At 48.3% G+C, this 20,688-nt stretch overlaps 1 protein-coding gene across 3 annotated transcripts in view; it reads right to left on the bottom strand.

The window, feature by feature from the left end:
• The window catches only part of unm_sa41569 (un-named sa41569), a 240,318-nt gene that overhangs the window by 168,164 nt on the left and 51,466 nt on the right, over window positions 1-20,688 (bottom strand). For all 3 annotated transcript variants that reach the window (XM_085973470.1, XM_085973465.1, XM_085973479.1), the window contains exons 3-4: window positions 19,178-19,308; window positions 11,889-11,991 (exon numbers count right to left, since the gene is read on the bottom strand). In XM_085973470.1, the coding sequence (XP_085829596.1) occupies window positions 11,889-11,991; window positions 19,178-19,308 (234 nt within the window). The remainder of the gene's footprint in view (window positions 1-11,888; window positions 11,992-19,177; window positions 19,309-20,688) is intronic.

Consider the following 20,688-nt stretch of genomic DNA (forward strand, 5'->3'; position numbering starts at 1 on the left):
CGGCTGCAGCTGTAAGCATCTGTAGCTGAAGCTGTTGCTATAGCTACAGACCTTGCAGTGGCTGACTGGGAAAAAGAACGAGATCTAAAAAAACTTACAGAAAACGGCTCCTGATTTTTGCCGTTAGATCAAGTATTCCAGACATACAACCTCCTGTAGTTGATTTTTTGATGGAATATTTCATGCATTTATGGATAAAGTTAGATTGGAAAGTTTGCTTTGTGATGGTTTTTATTTCAGCATTGTGGCCAAGAGGATGCTGTGGTGGTCAGTAAGAGGGAAGGTAAGATGTGGGACAAATGTTGAAAGCGGAATTGGGGTTGTGTTCACAGGTACCAGTGATGGATTCAATCCCAGATATCCCAGCCAGAAAGGGACTGTCTGGGTTGCCTCTTCTTCTTCCGCCGCCGCTGCCTCCTCCGCCCTGTGCAAACAGCTTGTCCACTTTGCTGCCTCTGCTTCATCTCCATGTCATGCTGTAGCCCAAGGGGGACTGCAACTACAGCCCCCAGGACTGCGATCAAATGGTGGTCTCAGAGGCCTTCCTTTAAGAGCTAAAGCCTTGCAAACGTCCAGCAGCACTCCCTTCACACTTTAACAACTTTTTAAAATGTATTACACTAAGCCACTACTCTGATAAAATATCAAGAAACCAGTACAAAAGCAAAAATCTAAACTTACCTGAAAGTTGCATGTGTGCCTTTAAGCAGCGCTGGTAGGGGGTCTGTCTTATTGCTGCACACACGTTCTGACGTGCGTGCTTCAGAGAGGGCATAAAAAGGAGCGGCGACATCCAAAATACCAGATGGTGTGTCAATTCAGCATTGTATGCCAATCGACGCCCCGCTCTGGAGCAAGCGCAGCCAACCACAGCGCTGCCGACCGGCCCAAAGTGGCGGCTGCCGCATTCCACGGCAGAAGTGGGCGAGGCAGCCGCCATTTGAACAAACGAGTAACTGTTCAAACTCTGTCGCCTGCAGTCCAGATCCAAGGTCGTCCCATCCTCTGTCGTTGAATTACAGTATGCAGACGATGCTTGCGTCTGCGCTCACTCGGAGGTCAAACTGCAATCCATCGTCAACACCTTCAACAAAGCGTACGAGAGCATGGGCCTCACACTAAACATCTGTAAGACAAAGGTCCTCTACCAACCTGCCCCCGCCACACAGTACGGCCCCCCGATTATCAAAATCCACGACAAGGCCTTGGACAACGTGGACCACTTTCCATACCTCGGGAGCCTACGGTCAACAAAGGCAAACGTCGACGACGAAGTCCAACACCGCCTTCAGTGTGCCAGTGCAGCCTTCGGTCGCCTGAGGAAGAGAATGTTTGAAGATCAGGACCTCAAACCCGGCACCAAGCTCTTGGTCTACAGGGCAGCAGTGATACCCGCCCTCCTGTATGCCTCAGAGACATGGACCATGTACAGCAGGCACCTCAAAGCACTGGAGAGGTACCACCAACGTTGCCTCCGTAAGATCCTGCAAATCCATTGGCAGGATAGGCGCACCAACGTCAGTGTTCTTGCTCAGGCCAACATCCCCAGCATCGAAGCTTTGACCACGCTCAATCAGCTCCGATGGACGGGTCACATTGTCCGCATGCCCGATACGAGACTCCCAAAACAAGCGCTCTACTCGGAGCTCCGGCATGGCAAGAGAGCCCCAGGTGGGCAGAGGAAACACCTCAAGGACACCCTCAAAGCCTCCTTGAAAAAGTGCAACATCCCCACCGACACCTGGGAATCCCTGGCCCAAGACCGCACAAAGTGGAGGAGAAGCATCCGGGAAGGCGCCGAACACCGAGTCTCTTCGCCAGGAGCAAGCGGAAGCCAAGTGCAGGCAGCGCAAGGAGCACACGTCAACCCAAGCACCCCACCCACCCGCCCCACCTGTGACAGAGACTGTAGGTCCCGCATTGGACTAATCAGTCACCTGCGAACTCATTTTTAATGTGGAAGCAAGTCATCCTCGGTTCCGAGGGACTGGCTAAGAAGATGATGATTTTATCTTCCGAACCAGCCTTAACGGCCGGCGCAAACGGTTCTAATTTCCCGGCCTGGGCGTTTTGAATAGATGGCAGCTGCATGAAGCCTGCTGAACTCGAGACATAAACCTGTTAATTCATTTATGTGTATTTAATTATGATCAAAGGCTGGTATATGACTCAATTCAAAAAACTGCTGCAATCTAGCATGATATTCCATCTCATTGTAGAATCTTGGTTTCTTTAGCAGCAAAATTGGGATAAAAGTTGTTAATTTATACACAAACTAAATGAAGTGCATGCGAGTTAGCAGCAAAAGAACTCAAGACCAAGGTTTGTCTGGATGTGTGCTCCAAATAATGGTCTTCATCCTGCCCCAGTGCCAAACCCTGTAGTCCCAGTCCCTCCCTCATCAGAACCTCCGCAGTTTCTTCGTAAAAGATTCCACAGATTCTCCATTTACCACAACTGGCTTAATCGGATTCAGTAACTGTACAGTTTTAAGAAAAATAAAGTTGGGCTTTTAGCCTAGCCTAGCTTGCAGTTTTTTAAAATGTATAATTAGAGCCCTGGTTCCACGTAAGAAACGTTTCCATTTCTTGTTTATTAATCCTCTGGATTTTAAAACAAATTATATACACCACTCAAGTTTTTTCTAGCCTGAACAAATTTAGCTCTTTGAAGTTCTCCTTATAGCTCTATGATGTAATCCCCAAAGCCTCGAGATACCCTTTCAAGTAGTCAATCTTCATTTGTAAGTACAGCCATCAGAGCTGACACTAGGTTACATACAGCAACACACTTTGTCTTGACTGCCTTTTTGGTTTGGGCCTTTAAAATACCATTTTCTCTTCCTACAGTTGTACAGCACTTTGTGTGAATGGACCTCATTGCTCATGAGCACTTCTTTTAAGTTCTGCCATTGTAGTGGATAACATTGCCAGAGTCAAGCAATTAACCCCTAACTACAGTAAATAACATTGGGGTCCACTAGTGTGACAGCTGCTCCAGGGGATCCCACAAGGTTCAAAAAAGCATTGGGGTGCACAAACACAAACTCAAATACCGGCAGAGGTAAAGCAAAAAGGACCAACTGCATCAGAGCTACCCAAATTCTTAACAAGATAAACAGAAAAATACTTCACCACTGGGAGAGCTCGATTCCCCAAAGCATGAAGTTTTGACAAATTAGGTAAAGTAATAGGGGGACAGGAAAGACAGGTGGACTGTAGGTATCTACATAAAAAGGGAGTGCAGGCAGAAGTAGATTTAAAAGAACATTTAAGAGGTAAAGGTCCAGCAGAGGGGATCCAATATGAAAGAGAACATCTGTGTAAAGTAGTTGACATAGGGGGCCCACTTGAAATCAGTCAAATAAAATAAATATCCAAAGGAAATGAATAGTAAATTGAAGAAAAATCAAAGGGGCTAAAATAAAATGGGATAAAAGGAACATAAGAAATAGGAGCAGGAGTAGGCCATACGGCCCCTCGAGCCCATTCAATAAGATCATGGCTGATCTTCTACCTCATCCCCACTTTCCTGCACTATCCCCATATCCCTTGATTCCCTTAATATCCAAAAATCTATCGATCTCTGTCTTGAATATACTCAAGGACGGAGCCTCCACAGCCCTCTGGGGTAGAGAATTCCAAAGATTCACCACCCTCTGAGTGAAGAAATTTCTCCTCATCTCAGTCCTAAATGGCTGACCCCTTATTCTGAGACTGTGACCCCTGGTTCTAGACTCCCCAGCCAGGGGAAACATCCTCCCTGCATCTACCCTGTCAAGCCCTGTAAGAATTTTGTATGTTTCAATGAGATTACCTCTCATTCTTCTAAACTCTAGAGAATATAGGCCTAGTCTACGCAATCTCTCCTCAAAAGGACAATCACCCATCCCAGGAATCAGTCTGGTGAACCTTTGTTGCACTCCCTCTCTATGGCAAGTATATCCTTCCTTAGGTAAGGAGACCAAAACTGTACACAGTACTCCAGGTGTGGTCTCACCAGGGCCCTGTATAATTGCAGTAAGACGTCTTTACTCTTATTCTCAAATCCTCTTGTAATAAAAGAAGTTAAACCAAAAGTGGGCGGCGGGAGAAATATAACAAGTAAAAGCAACAGCCGAGAGAAGGAAATCTAAGATGGAGACCTTGAGCGACATTTGCTGCGGGATGTGCACAATTGAAAAAGGCAGATGTAATAGAGGGGTGAGAGATTTAAAAATCATCTCTTGATCAGTAAGCTTAAAAGACAGAGTTCTGGCTTTAAAAAGCAAGATACAGGAACTTAGAAAGGTAGGCAGAAGCAAGAGGAATTATGAGGCTGAGTGGATAGTACTAGATTCAATAAGTAAGTTGTTTCAGGGAAGTGATATGACCACGTTAGCATCAGACGTCAAGAGTGAACATTCAGGGATTGGAATAAAAACACAAAATTCTGGAAACGTTCGGCAAGTCAGGCAGCATCTCTGGAAAGAACAAACAAGTTAATGTTTCTGGCTTGCAAACTTCGTTAGAACTACAAGATATTACGGATAAACAGCATTTAAAAAGGAACAGACAAGGGAAAGTGGAAGGAGGAGATGGAAAAAAAAACACACACACACACACAAAGAAGAAAAGAAATAGAATGACCTATAAAGTGCTTCAGTGGAAAACAAGAGATGGCTAAATGGCAGAAGTTATACAAGTAAGAGACAATGGCTGTTTTCGGGCCCAGAATTGGCACACCACAGGCAGTGTGTACCCCAAGGGGCAGGCTCGAGGCCAGCCTGAAATTAGGCCTTGGGCTTGATTAATGCTTTGCGTTTGTCCTGTCACACCTCCACAGGCAGCTTGCACAATTGTAGGGGATGAATACCAGGCCACTTGTTAGACAGGATGCAGGTAATGGAGTGTTGGACAAGTTAAAGTTGCAGAGTGCAGCTCAGAAGCCTACAAGTAGGGCATTAGAGAAATCGGGTATAGAGATTACAGGCAAAGATATCAGTGTAAGTAAGGCAGGGCAGAGATGTTGCCTTTCATTGGCGGTCACTGCTTAGGCTGCAGCGGCCACTGAAAATCCTGAGTGGGGCAGGTCCTACGCGATCCCCGCTCATTGCAGCCCAATTTCTGTGAGGGGTCCTTAAACAGACGAAGCCTCACATTTACAAACGTAATTAACTTAATTCCTGTTTTAGGTGGCCACCTTAACAGATAAAAATCTTCTCCATAGCCTCTTGTGATCTAACCAAATTTTGTTTTGCGAAAAATGGAAACAAATTCAAATTCAGACTCGTCACTGTTAAATATGGCCTGCAGCAGCACATCATGACATTAGAATTTGAGAGAGAGAGAAGGAAAGAAACAGAAAATTGTTCTTCTGTTATAGTTTTCTTTGTCACTACTCTACTGCAGGCCAGCTGAGGATGATGAGGACCAGTTTTTTTTTTAGAAAAACAAGTTTTTACATTTTGAACATGCATGCTAAACAGCGAAAGCAGTACACTATAGACAGAGCTAAGTGATCCCACAATTAACAGATAAGATCAAAGCTCTGCAGTCCTGCCACATCCAGTGGTGAATGGTGGTGGACAACTAAACAACTAACAGGAGGAGGCGGCTCCATGAATATCCCCATCCTCAATGATGGCAGAGCCCAGCACGAGTGCAAAAGACAAGGCTGACTCGTTTGCAACCATCTTCAGCCAGAAGTGCAGAGTGGATGATCCATATCGGCCTCCTCCCGAGGTCCCCACCATCACAGAAGCCAGTCTTCTGCCAATTTGATTCACTCCACGTGATATCAAGAAACAGCTGAGCGCATTGGATACAGCAAAGGCTGTGGGCCCAGACAACATCCCGGCTGTCGTGCTGAAGACTTGTGCTCCAGAACTAGCTGTGCCTCTAGCCAAGCTGTTCCAGTACAGCTACAACACTGGCATCTACCAGACAATGTGGAAAACTGCCCAGGTATGTCCTGTCCACAAAAAACAGGGCAAATTCAATCTGGCCAATTACCGCCCCATCAGTCTACTCGCAATCATCAGCAAAGTGATGGAAGGTGTCGTCGACAGTACTATTAAGCAGCACTTACTCACCAATGCTCAGTTTGTTATCACGGTTTACACTGTTGTTATCGATACACAAGGTTACCTCTTGCCACGCACACTGCTATACCTGGGCTTACCTCAGCTGACTCCGCCCATGGCTCCGCCTGCTTGCCCAGGTATAAAGGTGACCACTTGGCTAGTATTCTCCCTTGTTGGAACCGATCGCCCACGAGGGTGGGCTCTGTTATTTAGCCAATAAAAACCTATAGTTACTATCTTAACTCGTCGCTTTTCATGGAATGAATTGATAGGTATATCAATTTTATTGGCTAAATTTTAAAATGAGTGGATCGGAGCAGCCAAACGACCAGCCAAATGGCCAGCTACAACAGCCGGCCTGGCTGCGAGCCCTCCGACCGCCGTACCTGGATCTAAACCCACAGGCAGCGAACTCAGCCCTCGACTTTGAACACTGGCTGAGCTGTTTCGAATCCTACCTGGGAGAATCCGGCGTGCCTCTGGGATCCAAACTAAGAGTTCTGACCGCCCAGGTGAGCCCTAAAGTATTTGCATTCATCCGGGACCTTGCTACATACGAGGACGCCCTCAACCTGCTGAAAGAGCAGTACCGGAGCCCTGTAAATTCTATGTATGCCAGACATCTCCTAAGATCCCGCTCGCAACAGCTAGGAGAGTCTGTAGATGAATTTTTACGGGCGCTACAAACACTCGGCAGGGACTGTGACTTTAAAGCTGTAACGGCTGCAGAAAATACTGAAGGGAATATCCGCGATGCCTTCGTGAAAGGCCTTCGGTACTGTGCTGCGCGACCCTGGGACTCGGGCCCGACTCCGGCCGCAATTCCCCTCGCACCGCCACCCCTGGGACCCACCACGGCATCGGTGTCCCGGAATCGATCGGGACCGCCACCCCCGGGACCCGCTGTGGCAGCGGACCTCCGCGATCGGGCCGCCAGCTGCTTCTTCTGTGGCCAGGCGAGACATCAAAGGGCGCGCTGCCCTGCAAGGAACGCGACCTGCTCCGGCTGTAAAAAGGCCACTTTGTAAACGCCTGCAGGGGGAAAGCCACAGGCGCCAGCATTGCCTCATGTGAGTTGTGGGGCGGCCATCTTTGATCAAGGCCACAGACGCTAGTATTGCCTCGTGGGTCGTGGGGGCAGCCATCTTTGATCAAGGCCACAGACGCCAGCAGTGCCTCATGTGAGTTGTGGGGGCGGCCATCTTCTCCGCCATTTTGTCCAACTTCGTGGGGACCCGCGTCATGGGTGCCGCCATTTTGTTCGCCGCACTCGGCCGCCGTTCTGTCTCCAGACCCAACCACTGCCTCGCCTGCAGACTACAGCAGCTCGCTCAGCCATACACTGGCCTCCGTCACGCTTGACCAAGCTCTCCCGCATCATCTGTCCAAGTCCATGATGGACATCAAAGTAAACGGCCACGCCACGTCCTGCCTGTTCGACAGCGGAAGCACGGAGAGTTTTATTCATCCAGACACGGTGAGCTGCTACTCCCTCACTGTCCGGCCAGCGCGCCATCAGATCTCGATGGCGGCGAAGTCCCATTCAACAGACATTAGCGGCTACTGTGTAGTGACCCTGTTGGTTAGGGGCACGGAATATAAAAATTTTAAACTTCTCGTCCTGCCCCAGCTCTGCGCTGCCGTCCTACTAGGGCTGGATTTCCAATGCCACCTTCAAAGTGTCACTTTGGCTTACGGTGGACCCCTCCCCCCACACTCAGTCTACAACCAGCAAATTTTAAACCGCCCACCGCGTACCACCTGCGGCCTCTCCACCCTCAAAGTCCCGCCCCCCCTCCTTGTTCGCTAACCTCACCCGTGACTGTAAACCCGTCGCTACCAAGAGCAGGTGGTACAGCGCCGGGGACAGAGCTTTTATTAGCTCTGAGGTGCAGCGACTCCTGCAGGAGGGCATCATCGAGGGGAGCACCAGCCCCTGGCGTGCCCAGGTCGTAGTCGTTAAGACCGGCGATAAACACCACCTGGTCATCAACTACAGCCAAACCATAAACCGGTACACCCAGCTGGACGCATACCCCCTTCCCCGCATATCTGATATGGTCAACCAGATTGCACAGTACCGGGTATTCTCCACCATCGACTTCAAGTCAGCCTATCACCAACTCCCTATCCGCCCTGAGGACCGCCAGTATACAGCCTTCGAGGCGAACGGCCGCCTCTACCACTTCCTTAGGGTTCCCTTTGGCGTCACCAACGGAGTCTCGGTCTTCCAAAGGGAGATGGACCGGATGGTCGACCAGAACGCGCTTCAGGCCACGTTCCCTTATCTAGATAACGTCACCATCTGCGGCCGCGACCAGCAGGACCATGATGTTAATCTGGAGAAATTCCTCCGTACGGCCCAGCGGCTGAATCTCACTTACAATAAGGATAAATGTGTGTTTAATACCTCGCGCCTGGCCATCCTCGGCTGCGTAGTAGAGAACGGAGTCATCGGCCCCGACCCCGAAAGAATGCGCCCCCTCATGGAGCTTCCCCTCCCCCACTGTCCAAAGGCGCTGAAGAGAACCCTGGGGCTCTTCGCTTACTATGCCCAATGGGTGCCGAATTATGCGGACAAAGCCAGACCCCTCATGAAGTCCACCTCCTTCCCCCTGACAGCAGAAGCAGGCGCAGCCTTCTCCCTTATAAAAGGAGACATTGCGAAAGCCACAATGCACGCTGTGGATGAGTCCATCCCTTTCCAAGTGGAGAGCGATGCCTCCGACTTCGCCCTAGCGGCAACCCTTAACCAGGCGGGGAGACCTGTGGCCTTCTTCTCGAGGACCCTCCAGGGCCCTGAGATCCGACACTCGTCTGTTGAGAAGGAGGCCCAGGCGATTGTGGAGACGGTACGACGCTGGAGGCATTACCTGGCAGGCAAACGATTTACCCTCCTCACCGACCAGCGTTCGGTTGCTTTTATGTTTAATAACAAGCTGAAGGGCAAAATCAAGAACGACAAGATCTTGAGGTGGAGAATTGAGCTCTCCACCTACGATTACGATATCTTGTACCGGCCTGGTAAACTCAACGACCCCCCGGATGCTCTATCACGAAGTACTTGCGCAAACGCGCAAGTTGATAGACTACGAACCCTCCACAATGACCTCTGCCACCCCGGGGTCACCAGACTTTACCACTTCATTAAGGCCCGCAACCTGCCCTACTCCATCGAGGAGGTCAGGACCATGACCAGGAACTGCCAAACCTGTGCCGAATGCAAACCGCATTTCTATAGGCCGGACAGAGCAAGCCTGATCAAGGCCACCCGCCCCTTCGAGCGCTTGAGCATTGATTTTAAGGGGCCCCTCCCGTCCTCTGACCGTAATGTGTACTTCCTCAACATTATTGACGAGTACTCCCGTTTCCCCTTTGCCATCCCCTGCCCAGACATGACCAGTACCACGGCCATCAAATGCCTGAACGACCTGTTCGCCTTGTTCGGGTTCCCGAACTATATACATAGCGACCGGGGCGCATCCTTCATGAGCGAGGAACTTCGCCAGTTCCTGCTCGCGAGAGGTATTGCTGTGAGCAGGACCACCAGCTACAACCCCCGGGGGAACGGCCAGGTGGAAAGAGAAAACGCGACAGTTTGGAAGGCCGTCCTCTTAGCCCTAAAGTCTAAGGGCCTCCCAATCTCTCGCTGGCAGGAAGTCCTCCCGGCAGCACTCCATTCCATGCTTTGCACTGCCATTAACGCCACCCCCCATGAACGAATGTTTGTTTTCCCCAGGAAGTCGATTACGGGAACCTCGCTACCAACATGGCTGACTTCTCCGGGGCCCGTCTTGCTGCGGAAGCACGTGAGGGCCCATAAAATGGACACCCTGGTCGAGAGGGTGGACCTCCTGCACGCCAACCCCCAGTACGCCTATGTGGCATACCCAGACGGGCGGGAGGACACTGTCTCCTTGCGAGACCTCGCACCCTCGGACACCCCCGAGATACCACTGTTACCCCCCACCACTCCCCCAAATCCAGCTCCTGTAGACGGTATGCCGGAACCCCAGGAGCCTTCGTCGACCACGCAGACACCAGCATTACCATCGGATACTGCACCACCGCCGCCGCTGCTGCGCCGATCAGAAAGGCTTACGAGGCCTCCTGAGAGACCGACATACACGAACTGGTAGTACACTTCACCCCGCCGGACTCAATTTTAAACAAGGGGTGAATGTGGTAAACCACTGTTACCGTTCACAACCGTTCACTATTGTTACACTGTTGTTATCACTGTTTACACTGTTGTTATCGATACACAAGGTTACCTCTTGCCACGCACACTGCTATACCTGGGCTTACCTCAGCTGACTCCGCCCATGGCTCCGCCTGCTTGCCCAGGTATAAAGGTGACCGCTTGGCTAGTATTCTCCCTTGTTGGAACTGATCGCCCACGAGGGTGGGCTCTGTTATTTAGCCAATAAAAACCTATAGTTACTATCTTAACTTGTCGCTTTTCATGGAATGAATTGATAGGTATATCACCAGGCAATGATTATCTCCAACAAGCGAGAGTCTAACCACTGCCCCTTGACATTCAACGGCATTACCATCACCGAATCCTCCACCATCAACATCCTGGGGGGTCACCATTGACCAGAAACATAACTGGACTAGCCACATAAATACTGTGGCAACAAGAGCAGGTCAGAGGCAGCAAGTGTCTCACCTCCTGACACCCCAAAGCCTTTCCACCACTTACAAGGCACAAGTAAGGAGTGTGATGGAATACTTTCCACTTGTCTGGATGAGTGCAGCTGCAACAACACTCAAGAAGCTGGATACCATCTAGGACAAAGCAGCCCGCTTGATTGGCACCACATTCACCAGCTTAAACATTTACTCCCTCCACCACCGGCGCACCGTGGCTGTCGTGTGTACCATCTACAAGATGCACTGCAGCAACTCACCAAGGCTTCTTCAGCAGCACCTCCCAAGCCCACGACCTCTACCACCTAGAAGACAAGGGCAGCAGGCACATGGGAACACCACCACCTCCAAGTTCCCCTCCCAGTCACACACCATCCTGACTTGGAAATATATCGCCGTTCCTTCATAGTCGCTGGATCAAAATCCTGGAACTCCCTCCCTGACACAGCACTGTGGGAGTACCCTCACCACACGGACTGCAGCAGATCAAGGCAGCGGCTCACCACCACCTTCTCAAGGGCTACTAGGGATGGCCAATAAATGCTGGCCTTGCCAGCACATCCCAGGAATGAATTAAAAAAAAAGGATTAGTTTGAAACTTCACAAGAAAGCAAACTGCTGCAGTTTGTTCTCAATCTGCAACCAACAGATTACTAGTTTCTGTACAAGTTGAGCAGGGATAGAATAACTGCTGTCTGCATTTAGCCACAATGAATGCTTCACAGCAGTTGCTTACTCCTCGGGTCACAGCGCTCTGTTGCACTTATTTAGACCAACTTCTTCATTCCTTGTAAAAACCAAAGGTAACTGTTATCCCTGCAAACTCTCTACCAGCATGAAGCTCACTGAGTGACATAATTTGTACTTATTTTCATAGTGGAATGCATGACCACACCACAATTTGAATAGCAGTCAGCCATTCTATAAATTTAACATGGGAACTTGAATCAACACTATTTCCAATTCCTCATTTCTAATGGAAAGGTGCTCGTTGACTCATCTACATGTCTATGTTACATGTTCACTTGCCTACCACCCTTCCAGTATACAAGGGGAATTTCAATTTGTCAACCACGCCCACAGTCTGGGTTTACCAAAGGACTTTGTTCTTGTCTGGGGAGGGGAAGCAATGTGTTAAACAGCTTGGCCATCGTTTTTACTTTCTTACCTGCAGAACCTGTCGTTCTAATTGAGAATTTCCTTTGCAGAGCTCCATGATCTGTCGCAGCAGGAGTTTGGTGCTTTCAGTTTTCCCAGCGCCACTTTCCCCACTGTTAGTCCAAAAGAAAAAACTAATTAAATAAAATGTATGTATTATCTCCAACTTCTGTTTACCTAGCCAGTATGCAGATTCCAGTGAAGAGTTGAATTATTAATAACCTATATTTACAGAAGTATATATGAAACTTCAGTGTATTGCAGGTTAGGTGAATTAATGGCAAAACGTCTCCAAGGTGGAACTAGAAATTCCTTCATGAACAGCTCAAACAACAGAAAATCATGGAAACCATTTCATTGTTGCTATGCTTTATTTCTTGATGAACTGTCATTCTAGTGTACATACGCTAATAGATTTGTACATAGTGGAAGAACAGCAACACAAGGTTGTCCGATTACTCAGTGCATCAACTCCTTGAAATTTCTCAACTTAAAACAAAATATAATTAAAAACAAAGAAAAGAAATTCTACGTTTGAGAGGAAAATGTCACTATTGTCTCTAAAAATGTCACTATTAATGTTTCACCAAATTTATCATTTTGGAATAATCCCAATAGTGCCCACTACAACAAGCCAGGGTTTCCTTGCTTAGCAAGGCATATGACATCAAACGTCTCACCCAGATGTTAGAGCTGAAACAACAACCCACACAAGGTATAATACTGTAAAATTTCATATAGAAAAGGATAATTGCTAGTACTGGTTGTGCTACAATACCCACTCTCTGGCATTCAATACTGGCATAAGCAAGCCATCCATCAATAATGAAAGACTTCCTATATTTCTATCCTAAGCAAGGCCAAACTATTATCTTAATGTTACCCCCATCCCTATAACTCAAAGCCCAGAGAATTCTAATCATTTAAAGAGAATGTTGTAAAATAAGCCTTTATACTAGAAAATAAAACGATGAAATGCACCATGACTCACACCAGCAAATGGCAACCAGTTGCACAGAAAAGGATAATCTAAAATTCCTACAATGCAACACAACTCCACCAGTGGAACCACTGAACACAGAGGAATACTGTGAAAATTGAGATCCTCTGCTGGGTACATCCTAAAGCTTAACTTTACTGGGGCACTACTGAAAAGAGATTCAAAGTCAATGACCGGGATTTTACTTACCTGGGTGGGTCCAGGGCGGGCGATGTCGGTGGCGGGTCATGGCCCCGCTGCTGGTTCCATCCTGCTGTCCAAAATGAACTTGCGTTAATGGGGCTTGTTAAGCCCGCCCAACACGTTTCTCGGTCCAATTAGAGGAAGCGGGTCTGGTGATGTCATTCATGACACGTAGTCATCAGCCGGTTTCCTTAAAAGGGACCATGGCCACATTTCTTTTGACGTTTGTGCTGTCAGTGTCCGACAGCATTGAAGTGCTGCAAACACTGACAATGACTGCACAGAGGCACAGGGCTGCACCCAGGCTCTCCCATTACTCCCTCCATATGCTTATGGAGGGAGTCACAGCACGCAACGAGTTCCTCTTCCCTTCCAATGGGCGGAAGGGACCGCCCCAGGAAGCCAACGCACCCTGGTTGCAAATTAGAGGAGGGCACAAGCAGGGATGTGGTCAGGAGGACCTGGGTGCAGTGGCACAAACGTTTCAATGATCTCATTAGGTCACAATACGTTAGTACAAAGCCACACTCAACCTCATCCTGCTGTGCCTCTCATCACTTCCCCGTCACTCTGCCTTCCCTACCCTACTCCTGCACATCCTTACTCACACCAACTTACCTTTCACCTCCATCCATCCCTCTCTATCTACATTATCACATCCCCATCTCACTAGCCACCACTCACACTTACCCTCATCCTAGTGCAATCACACTAACTGACAACACACAAGGGTAGCCACTTGGGTGTTTTATTCAATGTTTATGTAAAGTTTGTATTAATGTGCTGTCAAACATTGAAATCTTTATTTTCAACACTTTCTGGTCTTGGACAGCTTTCTGTGCACCTTTGGAAGTGGCTTAGTGAGTTGCAGTGAATGGGGAGACAATGGTACCCCCGCAATGGTGATGAGTGTAAAAGGAATGGTTTGGGCATTGTAGGGATGCTTTATGGTGTTGGGTGGTGTCAACCTGGCACATGATGAGGCCAGCCCTGGCCTCCCGGGCAGCAATGTGGTTGTGTGCTGATACCATCTGTCCTGTGCAGCATCAGTTGATGCGGAGAAGGTTGGTGTTGCTGGTGCTGCTAGTGTGCCTGGTGCTGCTGTGTTGGGGCTCTTCGTGGTCCGATTCCGAGGACCAAGGTGAGAGAGTATAAATGGCACCCATGTTGATGGAATAGATGGCAGGTGAAGCACAGATGACAGAAGCGATCTGTCAATGGTGAGAGAGTTAATGAGGTGAGACTGGATGGAGACTTCGGTGGAAACACTTGCAGCCTACTGATTCTGTTCTGCAAATGGACTAAGTAGCTTGTGGCTGAGGAAAGTGATGATCTGTCAAGTGGGAGCTTTTACTGTACAGTTGAAGCTGTCAAGTAATCAACTGGAGCAATGGCCACTTAACTCCCGCCTCAGGTTGACAGACGTGGTCCTCGAACAGCGTGGTTCCCGTGGCCATGAAGTTAAAGTAAGTTAAAAAAAAGCCTGGTAAGGGTTTAAAAAGCCTGTTAAAGGTCTGTTAAGTAGATTATAATGAGTTTAATTGGGTCGCCCGCCGCTGCCCGTCAGGTCTGCTCAGCGCTGACAGACTCGCCACTGGGAAAGGCGCGTTGCAGCGGGATGACAGCGGATTACAGACCTGCTGTCAATAAAAAACACTTTCCCACCCGACCCGCCACCGATCCCGCCCGCTGACCCCCCGGACAATTCCAGCCGTTGAATCAAACCCACTCAACTGCCTCCTAGGTGTCAAATGGGCTCCCATCCTGCACTTGCTAGATCCAAATGCTTTGCAACGTTGCCGAAACTGGAAGAGCTTGGTACTCAGACTGAACCTGGAAAATATACTGGCACATTATACCACTGGGTAAATTCCGACTACCCCACAGACTTTCCTGCGGGTTCGAAGATCCTGGCCACTTACCATTATAACAGAACAGGTACTTGGTCACCAAGCCCCTACTAACCAGACTACCTACCGCAGCTACAAAAGTAGCAGCCTGTCGCACTGTGGTTGACAGTATAACAGGCCTTTAATCCCATGTCCCTGGTGAGACAACCACCTTTCCACATAATACCTCTGCCACAAAAACAGAACCTCATGGTCTCTGGGCAAACCAACCACAACACTGCCACATCCTTCAACAGAACAAAGAAATATAGTGCTCACACGTCACAATACGCTGGAAAATTCTGAAACTAAACAGTTCTTAAAATCATTTAGAGATGATATGCACGGCCACATTGGAAAGAGTAGCCTACCTGCCTTAATATTAAGCAGCTGGGGGATTTAAATTCAGTTAATTAAATAAATCTGGAATAAAAAGCTAGTATCAGTAATGGGGACCATGAAATTATCGGATTGTCGTAAAAACCCATCTGGTTCACTAATGTCCTTTAGGGAAGGAAATCTACTGTCCTTACCCGGTCTGGCCTATATGTGACTCCAGACCCACAGCAATGTGGTTGACTCTTAACTGCCCTCTAAAATGGCCCAGCAAGCTCCTCAGTCGTTAAAAAACCACTACGAAAAACAATAATAATAAAACCGGACGGTCCACCCTACATCAACCTCGGCACCGGCTACGGACACGACAAATGCACACCCAGCCCAGTCGACCCTGCAAAGTCCTCTTCACCAACATCTAGGGACTTGTGCCAAAATTGGGAGAGCTGTCCCACAGACTAGTCAAGCAACTGCCTGACATAGGTCACACTCACAGAATCATACCTTTCAGTCAATGTCCCAAACTCCTCCATCACCATCCCTGGGTATGTCCTGTGCAACCAGCAAGACAGACCCACCAGGGGTGGCAGCACAGTGGTATACAGTCAGGAAGGAGTGGCCCTGGGAGTCCTCAACATTGACTCCGGACCCCATGAAGTCTCATGGCTTCAGGTCAAGCATGGGCAAGGAAACCTCCTGTTGATTGCCACCTACCGCCCTCCCTCAGCTGATGAATCAGTACTCCTCCATGTTGAACACCACTTGGAAGAAGCACTAAGAGTAGCAAGAGCACAGAATGTACTCTGGGTGGGGGACTTCAATGACTGAGCCCTGAAGGGCATAGCTGCCAGTCTGGGCCTGCAGCAGGTGGTGAGAGAACCAACACGAGGGGAAAAACCTACTTGACCTCGTCCTCATCAATCTACCGGTCACAGATGCATCTGCCCATGACAGCATTGGTAGCAGTGGCCACTGCACAGTCATTGTGGAGACGAGGTCCCGTCTTAACATGGAGGATGCCCTCCATCGTGTTGTGTGGCATTACCACCGTGCTAAATGGGATAGATTCAGAACGGATCTAACAGCTCAAAACTGGGCATCCATGAGGCGCTGTGGGCCATCAGCAGCAGCAAAATTGTATTCCACCACAATCTGTAACCTCATGGCCCGGCATATCCCTCACTCTACCATTACCATCAAGCCAGGTTCAATAAGGAGCGTAGAAGAGCATGCCAGGAGCAGCACCAGGCATACCTAGAAATGCAGTGCCAACCTGGGGAAGCTGCAATACAGGACTACATGCATGCTAAAAAGCAGAAGCAGCATGCTACAGACAGAGCTAAGCGATCCCGCAATCAACGGATCAGATCAAAGCTCTGCCGTCCTGCCACATCCAGTCGTGAATGGTGGTGGACCATTAAACAACTAACGGGAGGAGGAGGGTCCATGAATATCCCCATCCTCAATGATGGTGGAGCCCAGCACGTGAGTGCAAAAGACAAAGCTGAAGCGTTTGCAACCATCTTCAGCCAGAAGTGCCGAGTGGATGATCCATATCGGCCTCCTCCGGAGATCCACACCACCACAGAAGCCAGTCTTCAGCCATTCGATTCACTCCACGTGATATCAAGAAATGGCTGAGCGCACTGGATACAGCAAAGACTGTGGGCCCCGACAACATCCCTGCTGTCGTGCTGAAGACTTGTGCTCCAGAACTAGCCACACCTCTAGCCAAGTTGTTCTAGTACAGCTATAAATACTAGCATCTATCCGACAATGTGGAAAACTGCCCAGGTATGTCCTGTCCACAAAAAGCAGGACAAATCCAACCCGGCCAATTACCGCCCCATCAGTCTACTCTCAATCATCAGCAAAGTGAAGGAAGGTGTCGTCGACAGTGCTATCAAGCGGCACTTACTTACCAATAACCTGCTCACTGATGCCCAGTTTGGGTTCCGCCATTACCACTCGGCTCCAGACCTCATTACAGCCTTGGTCCAAACTTGGACAAAGGAGCTGAATTCCAGAGGTGAGGTGAGAGTGACTGCCCTTGACATCAAGGCAGCATTTGACCAAGTGTGGCTTCAAGGAGCCCTAGCAAAACAGAATCAATGGGAATCGGGGGGGGGGGGGGGGGGAGAAAACTCTCCACTGTCTGGAGTCATACCTAGCACAAAGGAAGGTGGTTGTGGTAGTTGGAGGTCAATCATCACAGCCCCAGGACATCGCTGCAGGAGTTTCTCAGGGCAGTGTCCTAGGCCCAACCATCTTCAGCTGCTTCATCAATGACCTTCCCTCCAACATAAGGTCAGAAATGGGGATGTTCGCTGATGACTGCACATTGTTCAATGCCATTCGCAACTCCTCAGATAATGAAGCAGTCCATGTCCACATGCAGCAAGACCTGGATGACATTTAGTCTTGGGCTGATAAGTGGCAGGTAACATTCACGCCACACAAGTGCCAGGCAATGACTAGCGCCAAAAAGCGAGAGTCTAACCACAATCCATTGACATTCAACGGCATTACCATTGGCGACTCCCCCACCATCAATATCCTGGGGGGGTCACCATTGACCAGAAACTTAGCTGGACCAGCCAAATAAATACTGCGGCAACAAGAGCAGGTCAGAGGCTGGGTATTCTGCGACAAGTGCCTCATCTCCCAACTCCCCAAAGCCTTTCCACCACCTACAAGGCACAAGTCTGGAGTTTGATGGAATACTCTTCACTTGCCTGGATGAGTGCAGCTCCATCAACACTCAAGAAGCTTGACACCATTCAGGATAAAGCAGCCCGCTTGATTGGCACCCCATCCACCACCTTAAACATTCACTCCCTCCACCGCCGGCGTACCATGGCTGCAGTGTGTACCATCTACAAGATGCACTGCAGCAACTTGCCAAGGCTTCTTCGGCAGCACCTCCCAAACCCGTGACCTCTACCACCTAGAAGGTCAAGGGCAGCAGGCGCATGGGAACACCACCACCTCCAAGTTCCCTCCAATTCACACACCATCCTGACTTGAAAATATATCGCCGTTCCTTCATCACTGCTGGGTCAAAATCCTGGACTCCCTCCCTAACAGCACTGTGGGAGTACCTTGAACCACTGCAGTCCGTATGGTGAAGAAGGTGGATCACCCCCACCTTCTCAAGGGCAACTAGGGATGGGCAATAAATGCTGGCCTTGCCAGCAATGCCCATATCCCCTGAACGAATAAAACAAAGAGATAATAACCTGACAAATGGGGCCTTAGCCCCATCAATCGCCCCAAAAGTTAGAATGCACTTGCGGAGCACCATAATTGGTCTCCAGGCCCCCAAGTTAGGGGCAGAGTGGGTAAACAACATAAATCAACTTCGATCCCCACTTGTGCTTGGAAAGATCATGCATAGTGTCTCAGATTGTGATGTCTAGGTAATTGTAGCTGCTTGTAAATTATTCAAATAGAGGTCAACGGGGTAGATTTTCCACTTTGGACGCAATCAGCAATCCGGGTGCAATTTGCGCCAGTTTTCAGAAGTGTTTTTTTTCCCCTCATGTTTCCGCTTACTCATTCGGGGCAGGCTTCTAGCACAATGTTTTTGTTTTTTTAATTAGCACAAAAGATGACGGAAACTCTTATTTGTATTGAACTTGTGCTTAAAATTACACGATCATTTACACTGGTTTGGCCGAATTGCGTTGAATAAAACTAGCACAACTTTGGAAACGCCGGGCCAATATGTTGCTTGTAAAATTCAGGCTCCAGGTTATGACTGGCTTTTGTTCGCTTAAAAAATAAGTTAAAAATGTGTGACATCTGGTGTGGGACATATGGACTGGGACAAATGCACCTACACACATGATTTTACAATACGATACCACAACCTCATCTATATATTCTTACCTGATGACTATACATTGGTTCTTGGGGCCAGTGGCTAAACGTCCCAACATTGACCGATATGCACGATCTGCCACTGCAAAAATATGTGGAGGTAGGCTGTTTTTTGAACAACTTTTGTATTTTTCAGCTTCCTGACAAACAGAAACAAAGTAGTAGTTAAAACAGCATATTGTTGGATTTCATAAAAATGCTGTAATGTAATTGGTTGCCATTTAGGTGACTAGGTATTAACTTGATTAGGTCCAATCACCTAACACAGGAAATAAATCACATGACTTTGAAATTTCCCTAATGACCAATCAAACGGAGTTCTCACTGGTGAATAAACGACTCATCGCCCACACCAATGAAAGAATACCTGGGAGGTCACCATCACTGACGTGACAAAATATATGAGAAGTAGAAAGCACACAGCTTATTTCCCTTATCTGTGAGGTCGTCATTGAAGTTTTCTCTGGAATTATTCAAATCCCTTTCAAAACCCTCATCACCCCACCCTCTCCAACCGCGCCATCTCTAACCTATCCTTTTCAAAGCTCAACATATCAGCCAAATGTGTGCTCGCCTCTCGCCACAGCCCGGTTTCACCCTTCCTCATCCAGTTTACGACCCATTCACCGCACCAATATCCTGCGCAACTGTGATCATACTTGCTGCTGTTCCTCAGCACTTCTTTTTTTCCTGTGCACCACCCCCCCCCCCAACCCCCAAATAAAAATACTGCTGACTACACAGTTCTCCTGCAACACTCTCCTGAACAGTCCATTTCCATCGCATTATCTCTCCTGGTTCCATTCATCTGTTCCAGTGCTGTTACCACAGTTTTTTTTTTTTTTTTTATAAAGTCACCAGTGTGCCTTGAGGCTCTATCCTTGATCCCTTTCTACTCAGAATTTACATGCTACTCCTCAGCAATATCATCCACAAGCACAGGATCACGGACAACATCCTACTCTACTGCTCTACTAGGGACTCCAATACTGTTGCCACCTTTCTGGCATCAAGTATGTAAAAAGAAAAAGATTAGTGAAGACAAATATAGGTCCCTTACAGTCAGAAATGGGAGAATTTATAATGGGGAACAAGGAAATGGCAAAGCAATTAAACAAATACTTTGGTTCCGTCTTCACGGAAGAGGACACAAATAACTTCCCAGAAATGCTAGGGAACCAAGGGTCTAGTGAGAAGGAGGAATTAAAGGAAATTAGTATTAGTAAAGAAATAGTGCTGGAGAAATTAATGGGACTGAAAGCCGATAAATCCCCAGGGCCTGATAATCTGCACCCCAGAGTACTAAAAGAGGTAGCCATGGAAATAGTGGATGCATTGGTTGTCATCTTCCAAAATTTTATCGAGTATGGAACAGTTCCTGCAGATTGGAGGGTGGCAAATGTAACCCCACTATTTAAAAAAGGAGGGAGAGAAAACAGGGAACTACAGATCGGTTAGCTTAACATCAGTAGTAGGGAAAATGCTAACGTCTATTATAAAGGATGTGATAACAGGACACT

Source organism: Somniosus microcephalus, chromosome 2 (genome assembly GCF_052327205.1).
Source record: "Somniosus microcephalus isolate GS21.2 chromosome 2, FLI_Smic_1.0, whole genome shotgun sequence".
Classification (NCBI taxonomy): Eukaryota; Metazoa; Chordata; class Chondrichthyes; order Squaliformes; family Somniosidae; genus Somniosus; species Somniosus microcephalus.